Here is a 23,940-nt window from a genome sequence, read left to right as displayed (position 1 = left end):
CAGGAGCAATTAGGCAAGAAAAAGAAATAAAACACAACCAAATCAGAAAGGAAGAAGACAAATTTTCTGTTTCTTTTTAAAAGATTTTATTTATTTGAGAGAGAGAGAATGTGAGCAGAGCAGGGGCAGTGGCAGAAGGAGAAGGAGAAACGCCGAGCAGGGAGCCCAGTGGGAGGCTTGATCCCAGGACCCTGGGATCATGACCTGAGCTGAAGTCAGATGCTTAACCAACTGAGCCACCCAAGTACCCCTAAAATTTTCTGTTTCCAGATGACATGGTGTTATATATAGAAAATCCTAAAGACGCCACCCAAACTGCTTACAACTAATACACAAATTCAATAAAGTTGCAGGACACAAAACCAATGTACAGAAATCAGTTTTGTTTCTATACACTAATAACATATTATTTGAAAAAGAAATAAAGAAAACAAGTCCACTTACAACAACATTAAAAACAGACGATGATCGTCCGGGCTCTCCGACGTGAGCTCCTGCTTTCCCCGGCTCGCTCTTACCCAGTGACGCCCAAGCCGGCAACAACTTCCTCTTTATCTCCGCCTGTAGCTGCGTCGTTGTGACTCTGCCACCATGTTCGAGGCGTGCCTGGTCCAGGGCTCCATCCTGAAGAAGGTGCTGGAGGCGCTGAAGGATCTCATCAATGAGGCCTGCTGGGACATAAGCTCGAGCGGCGTCAACCTGCAGAGCATGGATACCTCCCACGTCTCCCTGGTGCAGCTCACCCTACGCTCCGAGGGCTTCGACACGTACCGCTGCGACCGCAACTTGGCCATGGGTGTGAACCTCACCAGCATGTCCAATATACTGAAATGCGCTGGCAATGAGGACATCATTACACTAAGGGCTGAAGATAATGCAGACACCCTGGCCCTAGTATTTGAAGCTCCAAATCAAGAAAAGGTTTCAGACTATGAAATGAAATTAATGGATTTAGATGTTGAACAACTTGGAATTCCAGAACAAGAGTATGGCTCTGTAGTAAAGATGCCTTCTGGTGAATTTGCACGTATATGCCGAGATCTCAGTCATATTGGAGATGCTGTTGTAATTTCCTGTGCAAAAGATGGAGTGAAATTTTCTGCAAGTGGAGAACTAGGAAATGGAAATATTAAGTCGTCACAAACAAGTAATGTCGATAAGGAGGAGGAAGCTGTTACTATAGAGATGAATGAGCCAGTTCAGCTAACTTTTGCACTGAGATACCTGAACTTCTTTACAAAAGCCACTGCACTCTCTCCTACAGGAACACTCAATATGTCTGCAGATGTACCCCTTGTTGTAGAGTATAAAATTGCCGACATGGGACATTTAAAGTACTATTTGGCTCCCAAGATCGAGGATGAAGAAGGATCTTAGGTGTTCTTAAAATCCAAGAAAATAAAGTTAAGCTCTTTAAGAACTGCTTCTGAGATGCCGGCATGTACTAAGTTCGTCACCAAATTTGTACCTCCTGAGTACATATGTAGATATTTTCTGTAAATAACCTATTTTTTCCTTCATTCTTTACAATTTGTTTAAAGAATAAAATCCAAAGTCAAATTTGGTCTTATTAACCTAGAAATATTTCTGCCTTACCTAAAAATACTTGTGTATTCATAACAAAAGGGTTTTGATTCTAAATGCAGTTTTGAGAATTTTTTTCAATTTAAATATAAGTTTTTTGAATTTCAAAAAAACAAAAACAAAAACAAAAACAAAAAAACAAAAAAAAACCCCAAAAAGACACTTAGGAATAAATTTAACCAAGGAAGTGAAAAATTACACTGAAGACTATAAGAAATTGATGAAAGAAATTGAAGAAGACACAAGTAAATGGAAAGTTATCTCTTATTCATGGATTGGAAGAATTAATGTTGTCAGAATATCCACACTTTCCAAAGTCATCTATGGATTAGATGCAAATTCCTATCAAGATTACGATAACATATTTTATAGAAAAAAAATAGAAATAGAAAAAAATAGAAATAGAAAATTAAATTGAAATAAATAATAGAAATAGAAAAAAATATATCCTAAATAGAAAAAATATATATCCTAACTAGAAAAAAAAATCCTAAAATCACTATGGAGCCACAAAAGACCCTGAATAGCTAGAGCAAAGTTGGAGGGATCACACTTCCTGATTTAAAACTATATGAAAAGTTGGGCGCCTGGGTGGCTCAGTTGGTTGTGTGACTGCCTTTGGCTCAGGTCATGATCCCAGAGTCCTGGGATCAAGTCCCACATCAGGCTCCCAGGTCCATGGGGAGTCTGCTTCTCCCTCTGCTTCTCCTTCTGACCTTCTCTCTCTCTCTCTCTTTTTTTTTTTATTAAAAATTTTTTTTTAAATCTTTTTTTTTTTTAAGATTTTATTTATTTATTTGACAGAGAGAGACCACAAGTAGGCAGAGAGGCAGGCAGAGAGGGAGGGAAGCAGGCTCTCTGCTGAGCAGAGAGCCCCATGAGGGGGCTTGATCCCAGGTCCCTGGGATCATGACCTGAGCCGAAGGCAGAGGCCTAACCCACTGAGCCACCCAGGCGCCCCTGACCTGCTCTCTCATGCTCTCTCACTCTGTCTCTCTCTCTCTCAAATAAATAAATAAAACCTTAAAAAAAAAAGATTTAAAAAAATTTTTTAAAAAACTATATGAAAAGCAATAGTAATCAAAGCAGGATGATATTAGCACAAAAACAGAGATATAGACCAATAGAACAGAATCAAGAGTCTAGAAATGATCCCATGAATATGTGGTCAAGTAATATTTATTTGACAATATTTGACAAATCATTATGCTAAGTGAAACAAATCAGACAGAAAGATAAAACTGCATTATCTCACTTATATATGGAACCTAAAAACCCAAATTCATAGAAACAGAACAGATTGGTGGTTGCCTAGGGAAGGTATGTGGGGGAAATGGATGAAAGTGGTTTGGCAGGCAAGGGAAGGGACATCCCAAATGTGCCACTTTGACGAATTATTTATTTTGAATTATTGTTACTTAAGAAACAGCCAGTGCAAGAAAAACACTGTGACTCCCCTCTGTCTCCAAAAAGCAGGATACAATACAATACAATACAATATTTTCTAAAATACAATTTTAGAAAAATACCCGCCCTGTACCAGAAGGTAAAGAGACATCCTTCTCATTGAAGAGATAGGGAATTCAGAGCGGAGAAAGCTATATAACAAACCTTATTAATTTTACTAATTTACTACCCTGCCCCAAATTCTGTTCAGAATTCTGGACTAATCGAAGCTCCCAAACATGTTTTCTTTGTCCTGTCAATTCCTCACACATGTATTGTCTCTTTGGCTCTAAAGTATAAAAAATGTCTGCCTTGGTCCTTTCTTTAGTTCTCAATTTCATAATTGGGCCTCCAAGCCCTTGTCATTAAACTTTGTTATCTTCTTCTCTTATTGTCTCTCATGTCAATTTAAATTCTTAAGACCAGCCAGAAGAATCTTGAAGAGTAAAGGAAAAACTTTTTCCTCAACATTAGTCAAAGGGTACAAACTTCCAGTTACAAAATGTATAAGTTATGGGGATATAATCTACATCATGGTGACTATAGCTAACAATACTGTATTGTATACTTAAAAGTAGCTAAGGGACTAGATCTCGAAAGTTCTCACCATACACATACACAAAACGTAACTTTGTTGGGTGATGGATGTGTTAACTAACCTTCTTGTGGTAATCATTTCAAAATATATACATATTAATCATGACATTATATACTTAAACTTAGACAATGTTTTATGTCAATTATATCTCAATAAAGCTAGAAAAACATTTTATTCCTTTGAAATTTGAACCACACCAATATAGTAACTATTAAAAATTTAAAAATTAGAATTTGAGGAAAAAATTAAACACTATATCTTCTATTATCTCATTGCAGTTAACATTTTATATATTGTATTTAATTTTTTCCTCAAATATATATATATATATATGGATATATATATATCCATACCCCTAGTTCCTAGCATAGGGCTCCTAAAGCTCTTGTAAATTCCCAAGCGATAAGAGCACTAGGAACATCTTTTGTTCTAATGAAGTGACTCTGGGTTGGCTCCTGGATGGCTCTTGGATGATGCTGGTCACCAGAAAGGCCAAGCAATGGTTAGAAGCTTGGAATTTTCAGCCCCAACCCTCATCCTCCAGAGAGGAGAGAGGGGCTAGAAATTAGCTAATAATTGATTATGCCTACATGAGGATGCCTTCATAAAATCCCAATAATATGGGGTCTGGGGAGCTTCCACGAAAGGGTGATGCACCTCAACTCCACAGAGACAGAAGCTCTTGCTCCTGGGACCTCCTAGATCTTGTCCTATGGTATCTTCCTGCTGGATATTCATTTATATAATTTAACATATTCCTTTATAATAAACCAGTAAGTGTAAGTAAAATGTTTCTTTGAGTTCCGTGAGCTGCTCTAGCAAATTAATTGACCCAAGGAGGGGGTTGTAGGAATTTCTGACTCGCTGCCAGTTGACCATAATTACCGGTAACAATTTGGACTTGTGACTAGAGTCTGAAGTCCAAGGAAGTTGTTGTTGGAGCCTCCGATCTATAGCTAGTCAGTCAGAAGCAGAGGTGACAATCTCAGCTTGTGACAGGTGTCTGAAGTAGGGATGGGGGGAAGTCTTGCGGAACTGAGCCCTTATCTGTGAGATCAGATGCTATCTTCAGGGACTTCATGTCAGAGTTAAGTTAGAGAACACCTAGCTGGTTTGGAGGCTTGCTTGTTGTTGTGGGGGGAAACCTTCACACATTTGCCAACCAGAAGTGTCAGAAATGAAGTGTTCTGTGTTAGTACTAAATGAGACACTCAAAGGAGAAAGTTGTAGTAGGGAAGAACTAACTGGGTTCTTGCTTACAGAGAAAGGGGAAAAAAGCTGAATTTTCCCCTTAGAATCATGTTACCAAAATGAGGTATTAATACACTGAAATGACATGTAACAACCCCAGCTGTCAGTTTTTGAGTGCTTGCTCTGTTTGGGAACTTTGCATTTTACTTTATCTTCCTGACCATCCTCATTAAAATATACCTTCCTTTTAAATAAGAGGTACTCAAGGCTCAGAAAGGTTGAGTAACTTGTTCAAGGTCACACAGCTGGCAAATACCTGAGCCACGCTTCAAATTCATACTGTAATAGTGGAAAAGATGGCAGGAATTGGTCCCAGAAGACTTGGGTCCAAGGCAGGATTCCTTTATTGACTAATCCTGAGATTTGAAGGAACATCTAATCTCTGAGCCTCAATTTCCCAGCTTTCAAAGGGGTGAGTATTTATCTCACAGAGCTGTTGTGAGGATTATAAATAGTTTTACAATTTAATAGACTATACACATTAGCTCTCTTCATTTTTCTAAAACCCAATGGAAAGAAAGAATGGTCATCTCAATACTAATAACTTTGGTTTCCCCCTTGTTTTTCACCCTCTGTTTAGGGGAGACTGGAGACTCTATCACGACGTAAGAATGCGGAGGTATACTAAGGTAGACCCAGGTTCAAGGACTGGTTCTGCTGTATGGCTTTGAGAGATTACTCAACCTCTGTGAGCCTCAGTTCTCCTAGCCCTAAAATGGGTCCTGTGTCCTAGGATCATTTGTGAGGGACTAGAGGAGATAATGCATATAAGTTCTTTATCAGTTCCCGGTACATCAGAGAGGCTTAACAAAGGACCGCAGCAGCTCTACCTACATAAGGAATAACAGTATCACATTATATATATTATATGTGTTATAACACATCTTAATATGAACCAAACCAATTTTATTCTCAAATTAGCTCTTAACATTGATATTATTAGCTTCCTACTTTATGAATGAGGAAACCATTGTTCAGAGAATTTTAGTAATTTTCCAGAGTTACCTCGATCAGGCTCATTTACACCCAGGAATTCTTACTTTTGAGAGCAAGACTTCATCCACCTCAGCGCAGTTCTGGAGAATCAAGAAAAACTTAAAGACTCCCAGGGAAGATGGTAGGAATAAGTGAGGTTCACCCGCAGTCACCAAGAAACAGCTAAGAGGTCACAGCTTCCCAGAAAGTTCAGTGCAGAGATCAAGCTGGGGAATATTAGTTTCTTGAGAATGCTGAGAAAGTTTTGAGCCAGTGAAGCTGAGAGGACAATAGCCCTATTAAATGACCTTTTCTCTCCTCTCACGCTTGCGTGCTGTGACCCAGACACAGTTGAATGGTTCGTGGATGTCCGCATGGCGGTTTGCAGATACATACCTGGCCATCAACCCTGCTCCATAAACCCCCATAATTGGTCAAGGTCAGACCAGAAGGGGGCAAATCTCAGGGATTGCAAGGTGACCATTTGTACATTATTCAGAGTCACTAAGTCCAGCTTCACGCATGGATTTTCTGAGACATTCTAAGATGATCTTAACTCCCCGACAGTTAAGTGCTGGATCTCCTTGATGGCACAAGATCTTTAAATATTGTTGGATATTGACAGTCAGTAAAGTTGAGGGTCTTTTTATACATGACAGCTCAGAGAGGTTAGGTTATGTTCTCAGGTTCTCACTGCTCCTAAGGGGCAGTGCTGACATTTCATTCCTGCCTGCAAATTCATTCTTTTCATAGATAGCAGGGCAGGGTTGGATGCTCTAAATCCATTTGTGATGGCACCAAAAGGTGGCAGCTCCTGAAGAGGGTCAGACACTGGCTGTAGAGTCTGGTTTGAATCATGACTCTCTACTTACTGGCCAGGACTCTGGGCAGGGGCACTAATCCTGGTACCACTTTCATAAGGTTCTTTTAAATATTAAACGATACCTGTATCTCATCTGTTCTTAATCACTTAGAATCCCGTTACCTAAGCCACCAAACTGACAGTCAGGATTCAGACCAGGGAACCCAAGCTGCCTGGCTTCACAGTGCTTGAATGCTCAGGAGCATGAAGTATGAGCAGGATTGGGAAGATTTACCCAGACGGCTGGAGACAGGGGTTAAAATGCACATGGCTTTGTAATACATCAATGGCTCATTTATTGAGCTTTTGCTAAATGCCAAGCACTTTCCTAAACACTTTATGTGTATAAATTTTTTTTCCACCTTCATAATTATCCCATGAGGTAGGATCCATTGTTAACTCTGTTCTAGAGGTGAGGAACCTGGGCACGGGGATGCTGCGGGAGGCCCAGTGTTGTGTGGCTAGCATGTGGCGCCAAGTGGTGTGGTTTAGGAATCTACTAACTTACCATCTACTAACCGTCATACTAAACTGCACCTGTAGCACTCACTAGAACAGAATTTCTTAACTTCAGCACCACTGACATCTTGGGACAGATAATTCTGCATTGTGGGGACTGTCCTGTGCATCGTAGGATGTTCAATGGCTTCCCAGGGCTCTCTACCCTCTAGATGCCGAGAGCAACCCCCTTCCAGTTACAATAACCAAAAATGTCTCCAAACACGATCACCTATTTTCGGGGTGGGGGGAGGTGTGTGCAAAATTGATTTAAAGCTTGGCCTCAGCCATTTGCCAACTGTGTGACCTTGAATAAGTTAACCTCTCTGAAGCTCAATTATCTTGTATGTAAAAGGAAGACTTAACATTTCATCCAAGATGATCAGGAGGATAGAATAAAATGATGCCGATAAAGTTCCTGAACATAGTGAGTACTCAGCAGGTGGTAGCTGAGATGTACCGTGCTGCTTGGATGTGTAAACCTCACTTGGCGTCATGATCCTCACTCTATACATTATGCGTTATGTTGGTACACCTATGAGACAAGCCGAGTTTGTGATCCCCTTTTCAGCCCATGACACTGAGAACCACTGATTAGGGAAATTAGACTCATTAATTAGATAAATCTCTCCCCCTTTCTTAGGAAGGGATAAGAGGTATCGAGGGGAGGAAATGAGTCTTTTTTTTTTTTTTTTTAAGATTTTATTTCTTTATTTGACAGAGAGAGAGAGAGAGAGAGAGAGAGAGAGACAGTGAGAGAGGGAACACAAGCAAGAGAGTAGGAGAGAGAGATGCAGGCCTCCCACTGAACAGGGAGCCCAGCACGGGGCTCCATCCCAGGACCCTGGGAACATGACCTGAGCCGAAGGCAGACACTTAATGACGAAGACACGCAGGTGCCCCAGGAAATGTGTCTTTTAAAACTGTTTCCTTCTCTAAGTGGGATGGAAATCTGAGCAATATTTCTCACCATCCGCCACTCTTAACAATAACAACAATGATAGATTACATTTTTAAAAAGATTTTATTTATTTATTTATTTGAGCAGGGGAGGGGCCGAGGGAACCTGAAGCAGACTCCCCCGCTGAGTGTGGAGCCCATCATGGGGCTAGATCCCACAACCCTGAGATCATGACCCCGGCTGAAATCACGAGTTGGATGCTTAACCAACAGAGCCACCCAGGTGCCCTGATGATAGATAACATTTACTGAGCCTTTACTACGTACTGGAAACAATGCTTAATTTTTTGTCATACGTTGTGTTATTTATTCCTTACAAACCTGTAATTATCCTGGCAGTGGATTGATTTCAGGAATGACCCAAATGTGTTTAGGAGTCCTGGTCTTTGTAATATTTGCCTTATATTCCTGCCATTTGGTGGTGCCCCTCTGACGTGGACTCTGGGCTTGGTCATGAGACTGTTTTCACCAATGGGATACCAATAGGCTGTCTGTAAGCAGAGACTTGAAAAGTACTCATATACCAGCTTTGTCTTTTTGCTCTACTTGGAAGCTGTAATGTGAACCAGCCCAGGCCAGCTTGCCAGAGGATGAGACATTCATAGCTCAGCGGCCCCTGGCCGTCCTACCTCACAGCCTGCCAACCCCACACAGCTGGCAACTGACCCCAGATGGATGAATGAGCTCCTCCAAGACCAGAAGAATAGCCCAGATGAGCTTAACCCCAATTGCCATGAATTAAGAAACAGGGGTCACTTTAAGTCACCGTGTTTTGGATTATTTTATCAGGATACAGAAAAGGCTAACTTGAAATAATTCTCTTTTACAAATGAGGACACATGGGTTCAAAGGTTGAATACGTTTCTGTGGTCCCACAGCCCACAAGTGATAATAGTGGGAAAGGAGCTCCAGATTCACACTGCTCCGGCGCAAGCTGGGAGACATCCTTGGTGGGAGGAAGGACGGGAATGAAACCAGACAAGGAGGTCGTAGTAGCTGGGGCAGGCTTCAGCTGGAGCTGAGGAAAGCCCTGGAGAGGGGGTGCTCAGTTTCATGCTGTTCCTCTTCTGCTTGTCTCCCTTAGTTATTGGGAAGGTGCTTTATTTATTTATTTTTTAAAAGATTTTATTTATTTATTTGACAGACAGAGATCACAAGCAGGCACAGAGGCAGACAGAGAGAGAGGAAGGGAAGCAGGCTCCCTGCCGAGCAGAGAGCCTGATGCGGGGTTCGATCCCAGGACTCTGAGATCATGACCCGAGCCAAAGGCAGAGGCCCAACCCACTGAGCCACCCAGGTGCCCCTGGGAAGGTCCTTTAAATGAGAGAAGCTTGTGGGGTTGTAAGAGTGACGTCTCAGGTCATTGTTTCTCAGGAGGAAGGAGTTTACAGATGGGAGGCAGGAAAAAAAGGCAGGCACAGGGATCCCATCTGGACCCTGGAATACATCAGGGAATCTCCATATGATTCCCTGTTATTGCTTTACCGATGAAACTTTGATTCCTACCACCATGTGTTAAATTTCATATTTCCCCAGCATGTCAGGGTTCCTGAACATCTTGCATCTCAAACAACAGAACTTCCTCCAACTTCCATTTCCATCAGGAGATGATAAGTCTACTGCTAGTCCTGTTATTTGCCCTGTGCCCTCGCACCTTCAAAGAAAAGTGAATACACTCTTCTTCATTAGTATCCCTGCATTTGATGAGATGGCCAGTACTGGTATGCATGGTCTTCCTAAGATGTTATGCACGTGGTGGCATTGTCTTCTCTGGCTCTTCTGCGCAGAAGAACCTGGACATCCCAACATTTTGTCCTCTGTCGTCTTTTTTCTATCTTCCCATCTGGACCTGTCCATACTAAGCACTCAACAAAGGTTTGGTGCCCTCATTTTATTTCTGTATTTATATATACTTGGCTGAAAGATCCAAGATTTAGGTTGGAATTTAACAGTGAGGCGGAGGCATCTTAGGAGGCATCTCATTTTGTATCCCACTCCCAGAAGGTAGGCTCCTTTCCTTTACTTAGTGCTGACCTCAATTTTAACTCCCCTATTACATTGCAGTGTAATTCTCTATGTGTCTGTTTCTCTCATACTGTTCAGTTTCCCGAATCTTTAAAATGGTATCTTTTTTATTTTGAATACATATTATCTAACCCAGGATCTAATAGTATAATATAGATGAATAAGAACTATTTCTTGAGTGAAGAAGCCTGCATTCCAGTCCAAGTCCCCTTTGTCCTTACTTGTGTGGCATCCAGAAGGTAATCTTTCTGGGACTTAATTTTCTCAGCAAGAAGCTGAAGATAATCATACCTATGTGACAGGGTTCTTGCAAGAATGAAAGGAAATAAAATGTATGGACGTCCCTGAGACTTTTGTAAACATTGGAAAAACATTATTTTCCTTCTTTGCATGTTAACCCATGTGTGAATGGGCGGTGGGTGCTGTGTTGCATGGAAAGCACCAGATCATTGAGCTGGTTCTTCTGCAAATTTACCCCAGGTCTGCCTCATTTATATGCATCCATTCCTTCCAATAAGTGACTCAAGGGCCTGGTTTTCAACACTTTTTGTTCTTTTGAGCACCAGCCTTCCCCAGGTGATGTCTCTGCGATTAATGGCTACAGAATCACTAGGGCTGGGGCAGACTGGTTTTTCTTGGATTCTTTTTTGAGTTTGTAATCTTAGCTGTCATCCCCTTGGCTCTGAAGATTATTAAGCATTCCACAAAGAAGGCATTCTCTTTAAAATAGTTCTGAAACAGCCATGATTGAGGAAAGCCACTTCCCCTGCATTGCACCCCTGCCCCTTGCACGATATCGAGCCAAGAATCATCCATGACCTTGGCAAAGAGGAGGCGGCTTCCTGGTTCCAAGCTCAATTATCAGGAGATAACCTCTGCGAGTTGGTTAAATAGGATTTCTCTTTCCTAGATCTTTTTTGTTTCTTTCTTTTTTATTCCTTTTTTTTTTTTTTTAAACTCAGCAGGAAAAGGCTGTGCTGAATACAGCAAGGACAAATATGTACTGTGTTAGAGGCGAGCTTTCCGTTTTGTTGGGGAGAGAGATTGCCTATCAGCCTGTAGAGATACACATTCCACCTCTTCATAGAGAACTTCAAAAAATTGCACTCCAGATTTTTGCTCAAAGGCTCCACGGCCTGTTGGTTAGCATATAATGTAACATGTGTTTTTATCTTTATAAATATTTTAACTCTTCTTTCACTCTGGATCCCTTGTTTCAAAGTCAAAGTTCTTTTACTTTGTTACTAGAATTGTACCTTCTCCCCAACCCACAAGCAATTTTCCTCCTTCTGCCCAAGGCTTGCGTTCAGGTGAGTAAAACCAGTCTTCCTCTTTCTGCCTTCCGAGCCCCTTTCCATTGGGTAGCTCACTGTTTGTGCTTTTAGGGAATTCTTCATTTTTAGTTTGTGTTTTTATACCCACCCTCCACCAGCCCCCAAAGCTCAGGTCTCAAGCCTCCCTTTTAATCTGAGAGTAATACTTTTTTTTTTTCTTCCTGTTGTGTTTGTACTTTCTTAGAAATATTAATTCAACAGACATTGATGCTCTCTCTGGATCAATCTCTGTGCTAAGAGATGGTAAATATGTAGGAGGTTTTTTTCTAGGAGGAACTTGTAATCTGCAAATATGATGTCCTAAAGATTATCTATCTACCTACCTACCTATTTATCTATCAATCATCTATCCGTCATCTATTTATCTGTCATCTGTGTATCCATCTATCATCTATCTAGCAATTATCTATCTATCTATCTAATTTACAGATACCTATGTAGATGTCTCCCTATATCTGTCTAGATCCATCTACCTAGATAGGTAAATAGAAATGCAGACATAGATATAGGTTTACAGATAGACAGGTAAACAGGTAGGTGTAGATCTACTGTGCAAGGAAGCATAGAGAAAAATCTAACAGAAACTTACTCAAATTTTGAGTGAGGGGGTCCTGGAAAACTTTTCTTTTTCTTTTTCTTTTCTCTCTCTTTCTTTCTTTTTAAATTTTTTTTTTTGAAAACTTCTCTTTAGAGCTTTATATTGATGTATGAATGGTGGATAAGGGTTATTCAGGTGTATTTGCGAAGAAAGACACTCTAAGCAGCAGAAGAAGTAATGTGTAAGTAGCTGTAGTCACTTGTAGGAATGTAGCCTGTGATGTTAGAGCAGGAGGAGAATGTGATGTGGCTGAAGATTGGGATCTGCCGGAGGAGATCATGGTAGATGGAGCCGGCCAGATGACCGGGGCACACACAGGGTGTTTCCATATTGGGCTAAAGAATAGAGCCTGGGCTTTACCCTCAGACTGTGAGGGCTGCTGCAGGTTTTTAAGCAGTTGATGGAGCGAGCACCTGGTGGTTTAGTCAGTTGAGCATCTGCCCCTTGGGCTCGGCTCAGGTCTTGATCTCAGGGTCATGGGATCAAGCCCTGTGTCAGGCTCTATGCTCAGTGCGGACTCTGCTTGGGATTCTCTCTCTCTCCCTTTTTCTCTCTCTCTCTGGAATAGACACATAAATCTTTAAAAAATAAACAGTTGAGTAACCGATTCAAATTAGGAAATTATTAGAACAATGAAGAATGGACATTTCAGTAAGAAATTGGGGCAAGATATTCCTCATCCTTTCTATTTGCCAAATCCTGACCAAAATTTCCAACAAGTTCTTGAGAACAGGCCAATTCAAAATCAATCAACCCATGTCCAGAATCCCCCAGGTCAAATACAGAGCTACACAGCTCGGGAAAGGCCAGCAACACACGTACAACTCGGGACTAAAGCACACAGGTTGACTCCTAAGACTTTATGCCTTTACTCTGCTGACGTTCTGATGTGGGAGCACCTGGCAGTGGGATCCTGCCATTATTTGCGTGTCACTTAATCTGATTTTTGATGACCATTACATCATAGTGATCTTTAATTGAATAAAAGGCTTTTAATTCTTTGTTTCCTAAAAATATGATTTTGAAGTCCAAATGGACTTTTGAAGATCCTATGGACTGGTATTTAGGTTGTTCATGGTGAGGGCTTCAGTTCTCGCAGGAACACGGGGTTGTCCCCTCCTCTGTATGCCCACACTGTTTTCCACCTATGTAAGTTGCAGAATTTACCATAATGCACCGTGATTATATCCTTGAGAAGCAGCACAGAGTTGTGATGAAGAACGCATGTCTAGAACCAGAAAACCTGGCTTAGAATTAATCGGGTGAATAGAAATACACAGTAAGCCCTCTTGAAAATGGTCATTATTTCTCGAGTCATCGGACTCCTCTAGTGTTTCCTGTTCCTGCTGTGTCATGTTAAACATGAAAAATAATGTGATTTACGTGGCACATTGACAGCCATGGACGAGGCTGCCGTGGGCTTTGGGACCACACTTAGGAGCTGATCCTGCCTCAAGGCCATCCTGGCTGCCCCAGTAGCTGATGGGATTAAACTCGGTGCCCACCTGTAACCCATGTGTGGGAAATTCCAACCTGGCAGACTGTGTTTACTGAAAATAGAGACGACGACGATGATGATGGTGATCCTTGTATCCTCTGTGCTTAGCTCGATTTCAGTCACAGTGCAAGTTCTTAGTAAGTGTTTCAACAAATGGGTTTAATGAGTGGAAGGCAAGAAGACCCTATCTTTCTGCGCACCGGAGGTGAGGTGTTCTCCTTGTAGAAAAACAGTGTTCGCTAACTATATCTATCTTTGTTCTTTTCTATCCGAGTCATGCATTTTGACATTGTAAAATCACTGTTAATTCTGGGAAATCACTTTGGGAGACGGGACAAGAAAGCCTCTTGAAAGATAAGTTCCAGAGTGCGTGGGGAGGTTGGATTTGGCACAGCTTTATATTTAAATCATCAGGAGGTGTGCTTGGTCATGCATAGGCTCTGAATAAGTCCTGCTGGCGAAAATTCCTTAATAATTGGCCTAGTGGTGGTACATACTTTAAAATGGAGACGGGGAGTCGTTCTGTTCAGCTATGGCAAGAAGCAAAATGTAGGTCAGGAAGTTCTTGAAATGAAAGTCTTCATAGGGACCATATGCCTAGAAGTAAGAATGCGTCTGATTCTCATCTAGATAAGAAACAAAATCTTACTAACTGGTGGACTCCCGCTTTCTAGAGTGTTCATTGTGAGACCACAATTCAGGATAGCTCAGAAACTGAAATGGCCAAATAAATGTTTAACAAATAGGAGAAAATCTCTGTCAGTCATAGGAATCTAGGAAAAGTGCTGCTTACATGCCTAAGTAAGAACTTTCTATGACATAGAGCGATAGTTCCCCAAATTTGTACTTTACCCAATTACCAAACTTAAAACAGCTCATTTTTTTTCAGTATTCAAAAGATTTTATTTTAATCCTATCAAAAATTGCAAGAATGGTACAAAAATACCTGTATACTCTTTATTCAGATTCACCTCTATCTTTGAAACATAAAGATCACTTATTTTTTTTTAAAGATTTTATTTATTTATTTGACAGAGAGAGATCACAAGTAGGCAGAGAGGCAGGCAGAGAGAGGGGGAAGCAGGCTCCCTGCTGAGCAGAGAACTCAATGCGGGGCTCCATCCCAGGACCCCGAGACCATGACCTAAGCTGAAGGTGGAGACCTAACCCACTGAGCCATTTAGGAGCTCCCAAATCACTTATTTTGAACTGTAAGTAAATAATTTCTTTGTCCAAGTGTTTGCTTATCTTCTGCACAGAACTCTTTGCCTTCGGAATTGGCAGTTGGTGGTAAAGAACTGAAACGCACAGGCCTTAGGGCCTCCCTTTATCCATGAAATTGCTGAAGAAGCCGGCTGGGTGAGGAGGCTGCCGAGGCAGCCAGAAACCTTGGCACGGACTTTTTCTTTGCTGGTAGAGATGGCCAATTCAAAAGAGGGATCAACTGATCCGTCTAAATTTCCAGGGAGTGGAGGTTACATGCACATCGTGAGTCATTGGCCAGACATACCTGCTCCAGCTGCCAGGCCACAGTTGTCAATCCAAAGCACTTCTGAAAATGAGGCCAGAACCCACGTTAATGAAGCCTGACTGCCTCGGAATTATTGTTGGATTAATTAGCAGCTTTGCCAGTAGTCCATTTGTCCAGGGTCAGTAACAATTCATAGTGAGTCACATTTAAGTAATTTCATGCAATTCAACCACGTTTACTGCCCCCACTAAGCACAGAGCCCTGGACAGGCCCAGTGCAAGCAAAGGGGATTAATCTGAGGACCAGATGACAGGGGTTCTAGGCTCCCTTCTGCCATAGTGTCCCAGGCAGGGAGAAGGGAGAGGATCAAGAATTGCCACAGAGAAGGCGGAAGGAAGCTAATCCTCACAAGGACTGGCTTACTAATTCCAAGGGAAGCGAAGTGAATTTCAGACCAATACTAGTCAAAACTGATATCTAAGATATCTGTATTTATCAATATCCTTTGGATTGCAATTGACAGAAACCCAGCACTAACCAGTTTACACATCAACTACCAAAATCAAAACAATGAACCAAGAGGCAAACAAAGGAAATGCAATGACTCTTTAACTGTAACATTTGATGGATTACCTCACATCAGGAATGGCTGGATCCAGGTACCCAAATGATGGCCCTCAGCTTTGTTCTCTTCTGTATATGGTTTATTCTCATCCTAGTTTTGGGTTAACCTACCACCCCTCCCATCACCAAAGCAGACTCTGGTGTAGGGAATTTATTTGGGAGATGCAGTGACCATGAAGATGCACCACTGGGATCCCGTGCTGCGGGAAGCAGCTGACGGATAACCCTGCCAACACCCTTCCAGAGCCACCATCACGTTCGTGTGAAAGCCACACTTCCCGTGCGCTGCTCCCAGTGAACGCCTGAGCACAATGAGGACACCGAGACATGCCACTTCCTGGTAGATGCAGGACTCCTCTGACAGAGAGCTCTGCCTGGAGAATTTCTTCTTGGCCTGACCATACTGGTCTGGGAACTGCAGCCCATGGCTCTCTGCTTAAGGCTTGGCAGACAGAAGAAGATTCTAGGTGGCAGCACTTCTCATGTCCAGTCAAGAGGTGCATGTAAGCTGGTGCCTAGAGACCTCAGCATTATACAGCTTCTTGGGTGCCAAGTTCACCCCAACCCACGCTGGATACAATGACCAGATGGCACTTACTGGTGGGAAAGCCTCCCTTTCTACTGCATGCTGAGCTCTCATTAGCTGAGCCTTCAGTGGCCGGGTCCTCACTGGCTCAGGGCATGGGGAGCTGGAGAGTGCAAAGTCTACCTTCTCATGCCCAGACATTGCTCCTCCACTGCTGGCCCTGGAGATGTTATTGGAGATGTTATTCTGGAGATGTTATTCTGCCACTGCTTGGCACACTTCACTTTCAGCCACGAGCACAGGCCATGTTTGTGTTTGGTTTGGGAGGTTGCCTCTGCCCCAGCGCCCTGCGGTGGGGAAACAGGAGAAATGTACAATTAGCAATTAACAGCTTTATCTCTACTCACATGTAAGAGACATAATTAGCTGGTTCCGTCTGTTCCTGATACCTGCTGGAGTCAGCCGTTCACACCTCAGCCAGATATTACACCGAGTGGGAGGGCCTGAAAAGGAAACATTTCAAAAATAACTCACGTTTTGTTGTTTCAGACTCTTGCCCCTCTGGAGTGGGTCACCAACTTTGCTTCCCTCAGGTGTACACAATTTGCTGTCAGTTGGCAAGGGAAGGTGCGAGCTAATGAATATGGAAACTGATGGTGCGTGATTTTCCCAGGCACTTCAAGCTTCGGTTTAAAGAGAAAAGATTTGGTGTACAAAATACCAGCATCCCAAATAGCGGGGCATTGTCCGACTTGGGTCCTTGTCATAGCATAGGTGTTGGACTCACGTGGTGGGAAATATTTTCAGAGCCAAAGTCCAAATTTAGAAGGATCACCTGGAGCCTCTATGGCTGCCAGGGTAAATGAGCGGCTCAAGGTCCCACAGCTCAGCTGATGAGCCAGGATTCTCATCTAAGTCCCTTTTCTTAATCATGATAACATCACTGCTACTGGATGAAGTTTTGGGGACATCATGGTTTCATGGCGATTAGGAAAACCCAGGACAGCTTTTATTTTCAAGGCCAAAGCAGCCACGCAAAAATGAGACATTTAAAAAGAATGTGTCCACCTACAAAGTAATCTTTTTAATATAAAAAGGCATGATGTGATATAGTTGGGTTATCCACAAGGTAATTATGAAGACTCATAAAATATTAATTCATAGCCCGGTCCAAGAGGCAGAGCCTGAATGAGGGCTGTGTATCCGACCGGGTCTCAACAGGAGGATGACACACTCGGAAAAGCGTTTTTCAAGAAGGTTTTTTTAAAAAAGATATTATTTATTTACTTGACAGACAGAGATCACAAGTAGGCAGAGAGGCAGGCAGAGAGAGAGGAGGAAGCAGGCTCCTTGCTGAGCAGAGAGCCCGATGCGGGGCTCCATCCCAGGACCCTGGGATCATGACCTGAGCCAAAGGCAGAGGCTTTAACCCACTGAGCCACCCAGGCACCCCTCAAGAAGGCTTATTTACTAAAGGATGATTTATAGGTGTGCTGAGGTAGGGGAACCCCAAAAGACAGTGCAGTCCTTTGGGTGAGGAGCAGCCAGCTGTCACCACCTCGAGGCTCAGAGGACAAGTGGAAGGAGGCGGAGCAATGTAGAACATGCCTCCACCAGTGCAGTGCTGACCTGTCAGAGGCAAGAGCTGTCCTGAGGTGACCTCAAGGAATGGGACCCAGGAGATAAATGATAGGACCTCATGGTTCTTCCTCTCTCTGACTCCCTGCCAGGAATCCCCGTTGGCAGAATGCACTTGGAAAGCTGCAGGCAGGGGCAGGGCAGGGACTAGGACAAGGCAAGTGAGACATCAAGGGATCCACACTAAGGAAGACCTCACTCTCAGGGCCGTGCAAGTGCAAGATCGCAGCCTGGGACCCTTGCGCGGCCCTGGGAGCGAGGGTCTCCCTAAAAATGGCACCCTCGCTGTCTTGCTCACCTCTCCCTGGTCCTGGCCCTCGGCTCGAGAGTTTGCAGCGAGCTCTGTACAGCTTAGCCTTTCACAATCACAGTGAGGACAAGAGTGGGGAAAGGGCGTCTTGTGGAGCATGAGGAAGAAATCCAGCACAGGACATGTTTAAAATTCTAAGGCAGATATTTCTCATCCCATCATATTCACCTGTGTCTGAGACTGTGTGTATTAACCTTATTTGGAGAGAAAGTCAAAAGCTTAAATAGGAGACCTTGATGACACCTCATTTTCACCTTGTGATTAAACCTCGATGGACCTTCATCCACTGTGGGTTATTGGAGAGTGAGCTGCTTCCCTTTCCACACACAGGCAGCCAGAGATAAGAGAGGGGCCGCACAGAACACACCTGTGTGACTGGCATCCTCTGCCCACAAGCATATTGGCCTTTTCCCATTCTTCTGTGGCTCCCAGAACATAATTACACTTCTACTCTCAACACAGCTCAGTCACTTGCTCGCCCTGGCCTTTAGCTCCTGCTACTTCAGCCGTGCTTTTGTCCCTGAGTCATTTCAGACACCCGGCTTTATCCACAGACGTCATTTGGGGCAAGGCCCTTTATTCTGATGAATCTCTTCCTGCCCCGTTTTTGGTCTGACCCTCATTAGATCATTTTACAGTTTTGAGCTGTTCTTATGCTTTGTCCTCATGCTGGCTGGGGCTGGGGCAGGGGAGGTCTCTTTCAGAGTCACCACTTGCACTAGGATTCAAGACAAATGTCATAGTCCTACAGCATCGGTAAGGACATCGTCTTTGTCAATGGAAGGAAACAGCAGGAGAAGTAAAGTCAAGGCCCCGTAACCTTTCACCAACCTATGGAGAGTATATGGGGCCAGACAGTTCCAGACATGCCACATGAGTCTATGCCCTAGTGGATGGACCCATTCCCTTGGTTTCCCCCTCTTTTTTGTAAGGCAGGCACATCCATGGGAGGAGTAAGCAGTGTGGGAGGTACCCCAGCTGTCTGTGAGTTTGTCTAGCAGTGCCAGCTCTCTAACTTGAAGACCCTGGGGCTCGTGTGAAATTACAGGACTTTCTGCCAGGGCTGGGGAAAACGCCACTGGTCCCATGGTGCTGTCCCTCCCACCAGGAGCCTGGGGGAACTGGATTCTAGTTATCCCTTTGTCCAAACCAGGTAGGCTGCGGGCATCACTCTGAGACATTGTGGCTCTTTGCATCCGTCTCATAGACCGTTTAATGACTACCTCTAATGGACCATGATTTGAAAATACAAGGCACACACAGAACGGTGATATTGAAATGCAGCGATTAATGAGGAAAAGAAATTTGATAATAAGTCATCGAAGTCACCTCAGACTGACCTTCCCTGGATTTGAAAGTTGCATTCATCTGATAAAAGTCATATACGGCAGGCTTCAAAACTAAAGTAGGAAATAGAAATGTACTGACAATTATATATCATTTTGCTTTTTTCATTTATTGAGAATAATGACTCTCCACACCTGCAACGTGTTATTTGTAGAGATGTGTGCTTGCAAATATCAGCCAGAATCCTTTTCTTGCATCTTATCATTTAGAACAACAATTGCATGTTTTAAAAAAATGAACACGAAATTTAGAATTCCAAACATCAGCTCATGAAAGGAGTTTTTGTCTTTTTTTTTCCTGATGCCTTGCAACATAGTAAAACTATGTCCTGAAACTGATTCATGTTTTTTTTTCTTTTTCACAAATAATTTAAAGTAAATCTACCAGCTTTACATCACATGTTAAATGGGGACAAGTCAAAACTTGTCTTAATATTCTGAAGAATGTAACATGATCTTTACAGCACAATATTGAATAAGATGGTGCTATAATAGAACATTTTTTTTTAAAAAAGAAAGAAGTCACTTATTTATCAATGCTGAAAGGATTAAGAAATCCCTAAGGGCTTACAGCGGTGTAGTTGCTTACAACACGGGTTCATGAGTCAGAAGAGAGGCCAGTGTTGTAGAGAAAGCTGCCCCACTAGCTAGCTCTTGGGGTTTTTTTTTTTTTTTTTTTTTAAAGATTTTATTTATTTATTTGACAGACAGAGATCACAAGTAGGCAGAGAGGCAGGCAGAGAGAGAGAGAGGAGGAAGCAGGCTCCCTGTGGAGCAGAGAGCCTGATGCGGGGCTAGATCCCAGGACCCTGGGATCATGACCTGAGCCGAAGGCAGAGGCTGTAACCCACTGAGCCACCCAGGCGCCCCTAGCTCTTGGGGTTTGAGCAAGTCACTCAAACTTTCTAATCTTCCGTCTCCTTCATCTTTAAAAATGGGAAAGTGAGCCCTACTTTGTGGGGTTGTTTCAGTGATTGCCTGAAAATCTGGAGTGCTTGGTACAGAATAGGTTCTCATTAAATAAGAGTTTTTTGTCATTGATCTATCCGTTGAACATGATCATTGAGCACGTACGATTGTTAGGCTGAGTTCCAAAGAAAGGATGGGGTGCAATCTCGACACCGTAGCATCAGATGAAAGATTACAGCACTGTGTGAAGTATGATAATCGAGCACTGCTTTCTGCCTCATTGATTAGGGAAGTGAGAGTTCCCTCATATCCCTGTACTAATAGTAGGAACTAATACTTGATGCTTGGAAGGTGCCTGGAGCTGTGCTGCATGCCCACTTTCACTGTTAACTGCTCACAAAAGACCCACCACAGAGTCACTAGAATTAACATCTTATCCATCCCACCAATGAAGAAACGGAAGCCCAGAGAAATTAAATAATGAGTAAGGGGTAAACGTGGGTACCCTAAAAGTTTGCTTTCAGAACCCACACATTTAACTGCCACACACTGGCCAGGAAGTATCTTAAAAGCTAAGAAAATTGATACACGGGGTGAAGGTTATGCACCTGATTCAGGAACAAAACTCCAAAGGGGGCAATGGGGTTGATCTGTTCTGGAGAACTGGGTAAGAACTTGACTATGGCAGAGAGGCGAGGGCAGGATGAAGTTTGAGAGGGGGAAGCAATGCTGCTGTTGATGTCATAGTATTTTATGGGAAAGATCCAAAGAAATTCCATGAAATGAGTACAAGTAGGAGGGGCCGAGAGGAAGGAATCTCCATCTCGAGAGCTGACAGCAGAGTGGTAGCGTAGCCATCGTAGGTAATAGCAGGCAGCGTCTGTAACTTTTTCAAAATACTGAACTGGAGTAACAGGAAATGTAAAGATACTCCCATTCTGATGTTGGGAATTGGATACAGGGTTGGCAGGTACAGGGAAAATCAGAAGTGTTTTACCTTGGGAGGATGTTCTGGCAGAGAGGTAATTCAAAGGGAATTCAGCATATCCCTCCTAAGACGAGTCCTCTAGAAACCACTGGTTTCTGCAGGACGAGGTGAATCTATTGGAATAAACGAGCTTGTGGTCAGGCCCTGCCACATTCCTCAGAACACAAGAGTATCACTCCGGACTCTCATTCCTGACCGTCAGGAGAATGAAGACGTTGTGTAGCGGGATTGGTCCAGAGTGAAAATGGAATTGCTAAAATGACAAATAGGGTTGCCCTTTTAAGGAGAGCCATTCTGAAGCTCAAAGGCTGAGAGGCATGGGGATGGCAAACTTGTGTGCAGTAAAAGCTCGGATGGGCAAGGCTGGACTTGGTCATGCACCCGTAGCAGGATACTCAGTGCTGGGCTCCTTGACAGAGTTCTCGAGTTGATGATGTTTCTAGAGCCTTCTTGACAAGGGTGGAAGGACCAGCTCAAACTGGTTTAAGTAAATTAAAAAAAAAAAAAAAAAGAAAAGGATTTCTTGACTCATTAGCGAAGTCTTTTGGGTCTACTAGTTGTAGATCCGGGGATTTAGACAACATTTCAGATTTTTCTTTCTCCTTTTTCTCCTTTCCTTTTCTCTGTATTGTTTGAATCTTAAAGACCGTCTCTTTCCAATTAGCTATAAAGGTAGACATGTGTAGCTTCAGAATTACATGGTCCTTAGTACTTACGATCTTGGAAGGAAGGAAGGAATATCCCTTTTCCAGCATTCATGTGGGCTGAGATGGGCCACAAGCCCACCTTTGGAATAATGATTGCTTGGTGAGATAGGATATCCTAATTGGAGGAGCGCTGTGGGTGGCTTCGTCGGTTAAGCTTCTGCTTTTGGCTCAGGTCATGATCTCAAAGTCCTGGGATGGAGCCCCACATAAGGCTCCCTGCTGGGCGGTGAGCCGCCTTCTCCCTCTCCCTCTGCTCCTTCCCCTTGGCTGTCTTCTTTTTCTCTCCCTCTCTTTCTCAAGTCAATAAATGAACAAATAATCCTAAAAAAATATACCATTTGGAGAGCCTGGGTCAAGAGAAGCAGAACCCCAGAGTTCATAGGCCCTATAGTTGGGGAGCGGTAATTCTCAAGAGCAGCACGGTGATTGAGGGGGTTGCTCATGTTGGGATGAAATCTGCCCCTGTTCCCGCAGAGCCAGTGTCACTCAAGGTGTGGGCTTAAGGACCAACAGCTTCAACATCACCTGGGAACTTGACAATTTATAGGCTCCAATCAGACTCACTGAATCAGGAATCCTATTTTAGGAGCCTTCTGTGTGATTTTATCTTCCGTCTGGCGAGTCCCTTTTACACTCTATCTACTTTCTTCCTTCAGTTGTTGTGTGAGATGCAGTCAGAACCCTAGGAAGTGACCCCTCATCTATACGGGGACAAGGCATTTGTCCCTACCAAGAGGGCAAAGCCCCAGAAGTTTCTCCGTCACAAGGCATGATCCACCAGAGAACAATCTTTCACTAAATATTTTATTCTTTCATGTTGGGTGGCTGAAAAAGACACAAGGTTTCTTAGTATTCTTGTCTCGTAGCAGATATCACTTAGAAATCCATTTTATAATCATTTAAACTGGTTTGCTTTGGGCCTATTTACATAATTCCGTGAGATGCATGGAAAGAGAGGCAGAGTGTTATTTTTCTGCAGCCAAATACATGGAAAAAGCACTTTCTAAGGTAATTACCACTTCAGTGCTCCCCACACAGTTAGAGGGCACTGTGAAGAAGTGTGCCTTATGGGTCCAGAGCCACCCAAGTGTGGAAAGAATGTGCTTTCTACCTGGGAAAGGCAAACAACACACTTTGTATGAAGCCTATTTACTTATGTGGGTAATTTGCATGAAGGGGATGGAGCAGTGGCTTCCTGTGCATGGTGGGAGCTCATCTCAGAACAAACAAGGCACTTTTAGGACCACTGAGGTGTAGTGCTCTGGGGGAGAGATGCCTGACCTCCTGCCAGTAGGACTAGAAAAACCAACCCTTCTTGCTGAGGATCAAATCAGAGTTATACCTCCCAGTGGATGCCTGCAGAGACTTTTTAAGGGGAAAGATCTGCTTCGTCAGGGCACCAGTTGTGGAGAAGTCTGTGCTTAACCCTCACCGCACGTTAGTTACAATCACTATTTGTGTTTTTATCTATAATTATTGCTAGTTACATTTATCATATGTGTTAGCTATAATCATTACTGTTAATAACCAGAAAAGACTGGGTAAAAATATTAGTAGAAGAGTAACTACAACTCCAAATAACAGTTCTTAAGTAATATACAAAGCATGTGATAAAGACAAGTTTCAGGAAACACTACAGTGTTGCAAGTGAGGATGAGGAATGATTTGTGCTTTTTTTTTTGGCAAGGGGAGGGGAGAGTCAGAGCGTGATCAAGCTCTAATGCGCTTTATCTGCAAATCCCAGTGGTGGTGTGGCTAAGGTAGGTGGGTTACTGAGAATTAAGACCCATTC

General features: G+C 43.0%; 1 protein-coding gene across 1 annotated transcript; it reads left to right on the top strand.

Moving 5' to 3' along the window:
• Positions 1-472: 472 nt before the first annotated feature.
• On the top strand, positions 473-1,688 carry LOC116581312 (proliferating cell nuclear antigen-like). The gene has a single exon (XM_032328440.1). The coding sequence runs from the start codon at positions 592-594 to the stop codon at positions 1,375-1,377; it is 786 nt and encodes a 261-aa protein (XP_032184331.1). The 5' UTR covers positions 473-591; the 3' UTR covers positions 1,378-1,688.
• The last annotated feature ends 22,252 nt before the right edge of the window (positions 1,689-23,940 follow it).

This window comes from Mustela erminea, chromosome 20, assembly GCF_009829155.1.
Source record: "Mustela erminea isolate mMusErm1 chromosome 20, mMusErm1.Pri, whole genome shotgun sequence".
Classification (NCBI taxonomy): domain Eukaryota; kingdom Metazoa; phylum Chordata; class Mammalia; order Carnivora; family Mustelidae; genus Mustela; species Mustela erminea.
The sequence above is the reverse complement of the archived record's forward strand: the minus strand, read 5'-3'. Positions and strand labels throughout refer to the sequence as shown.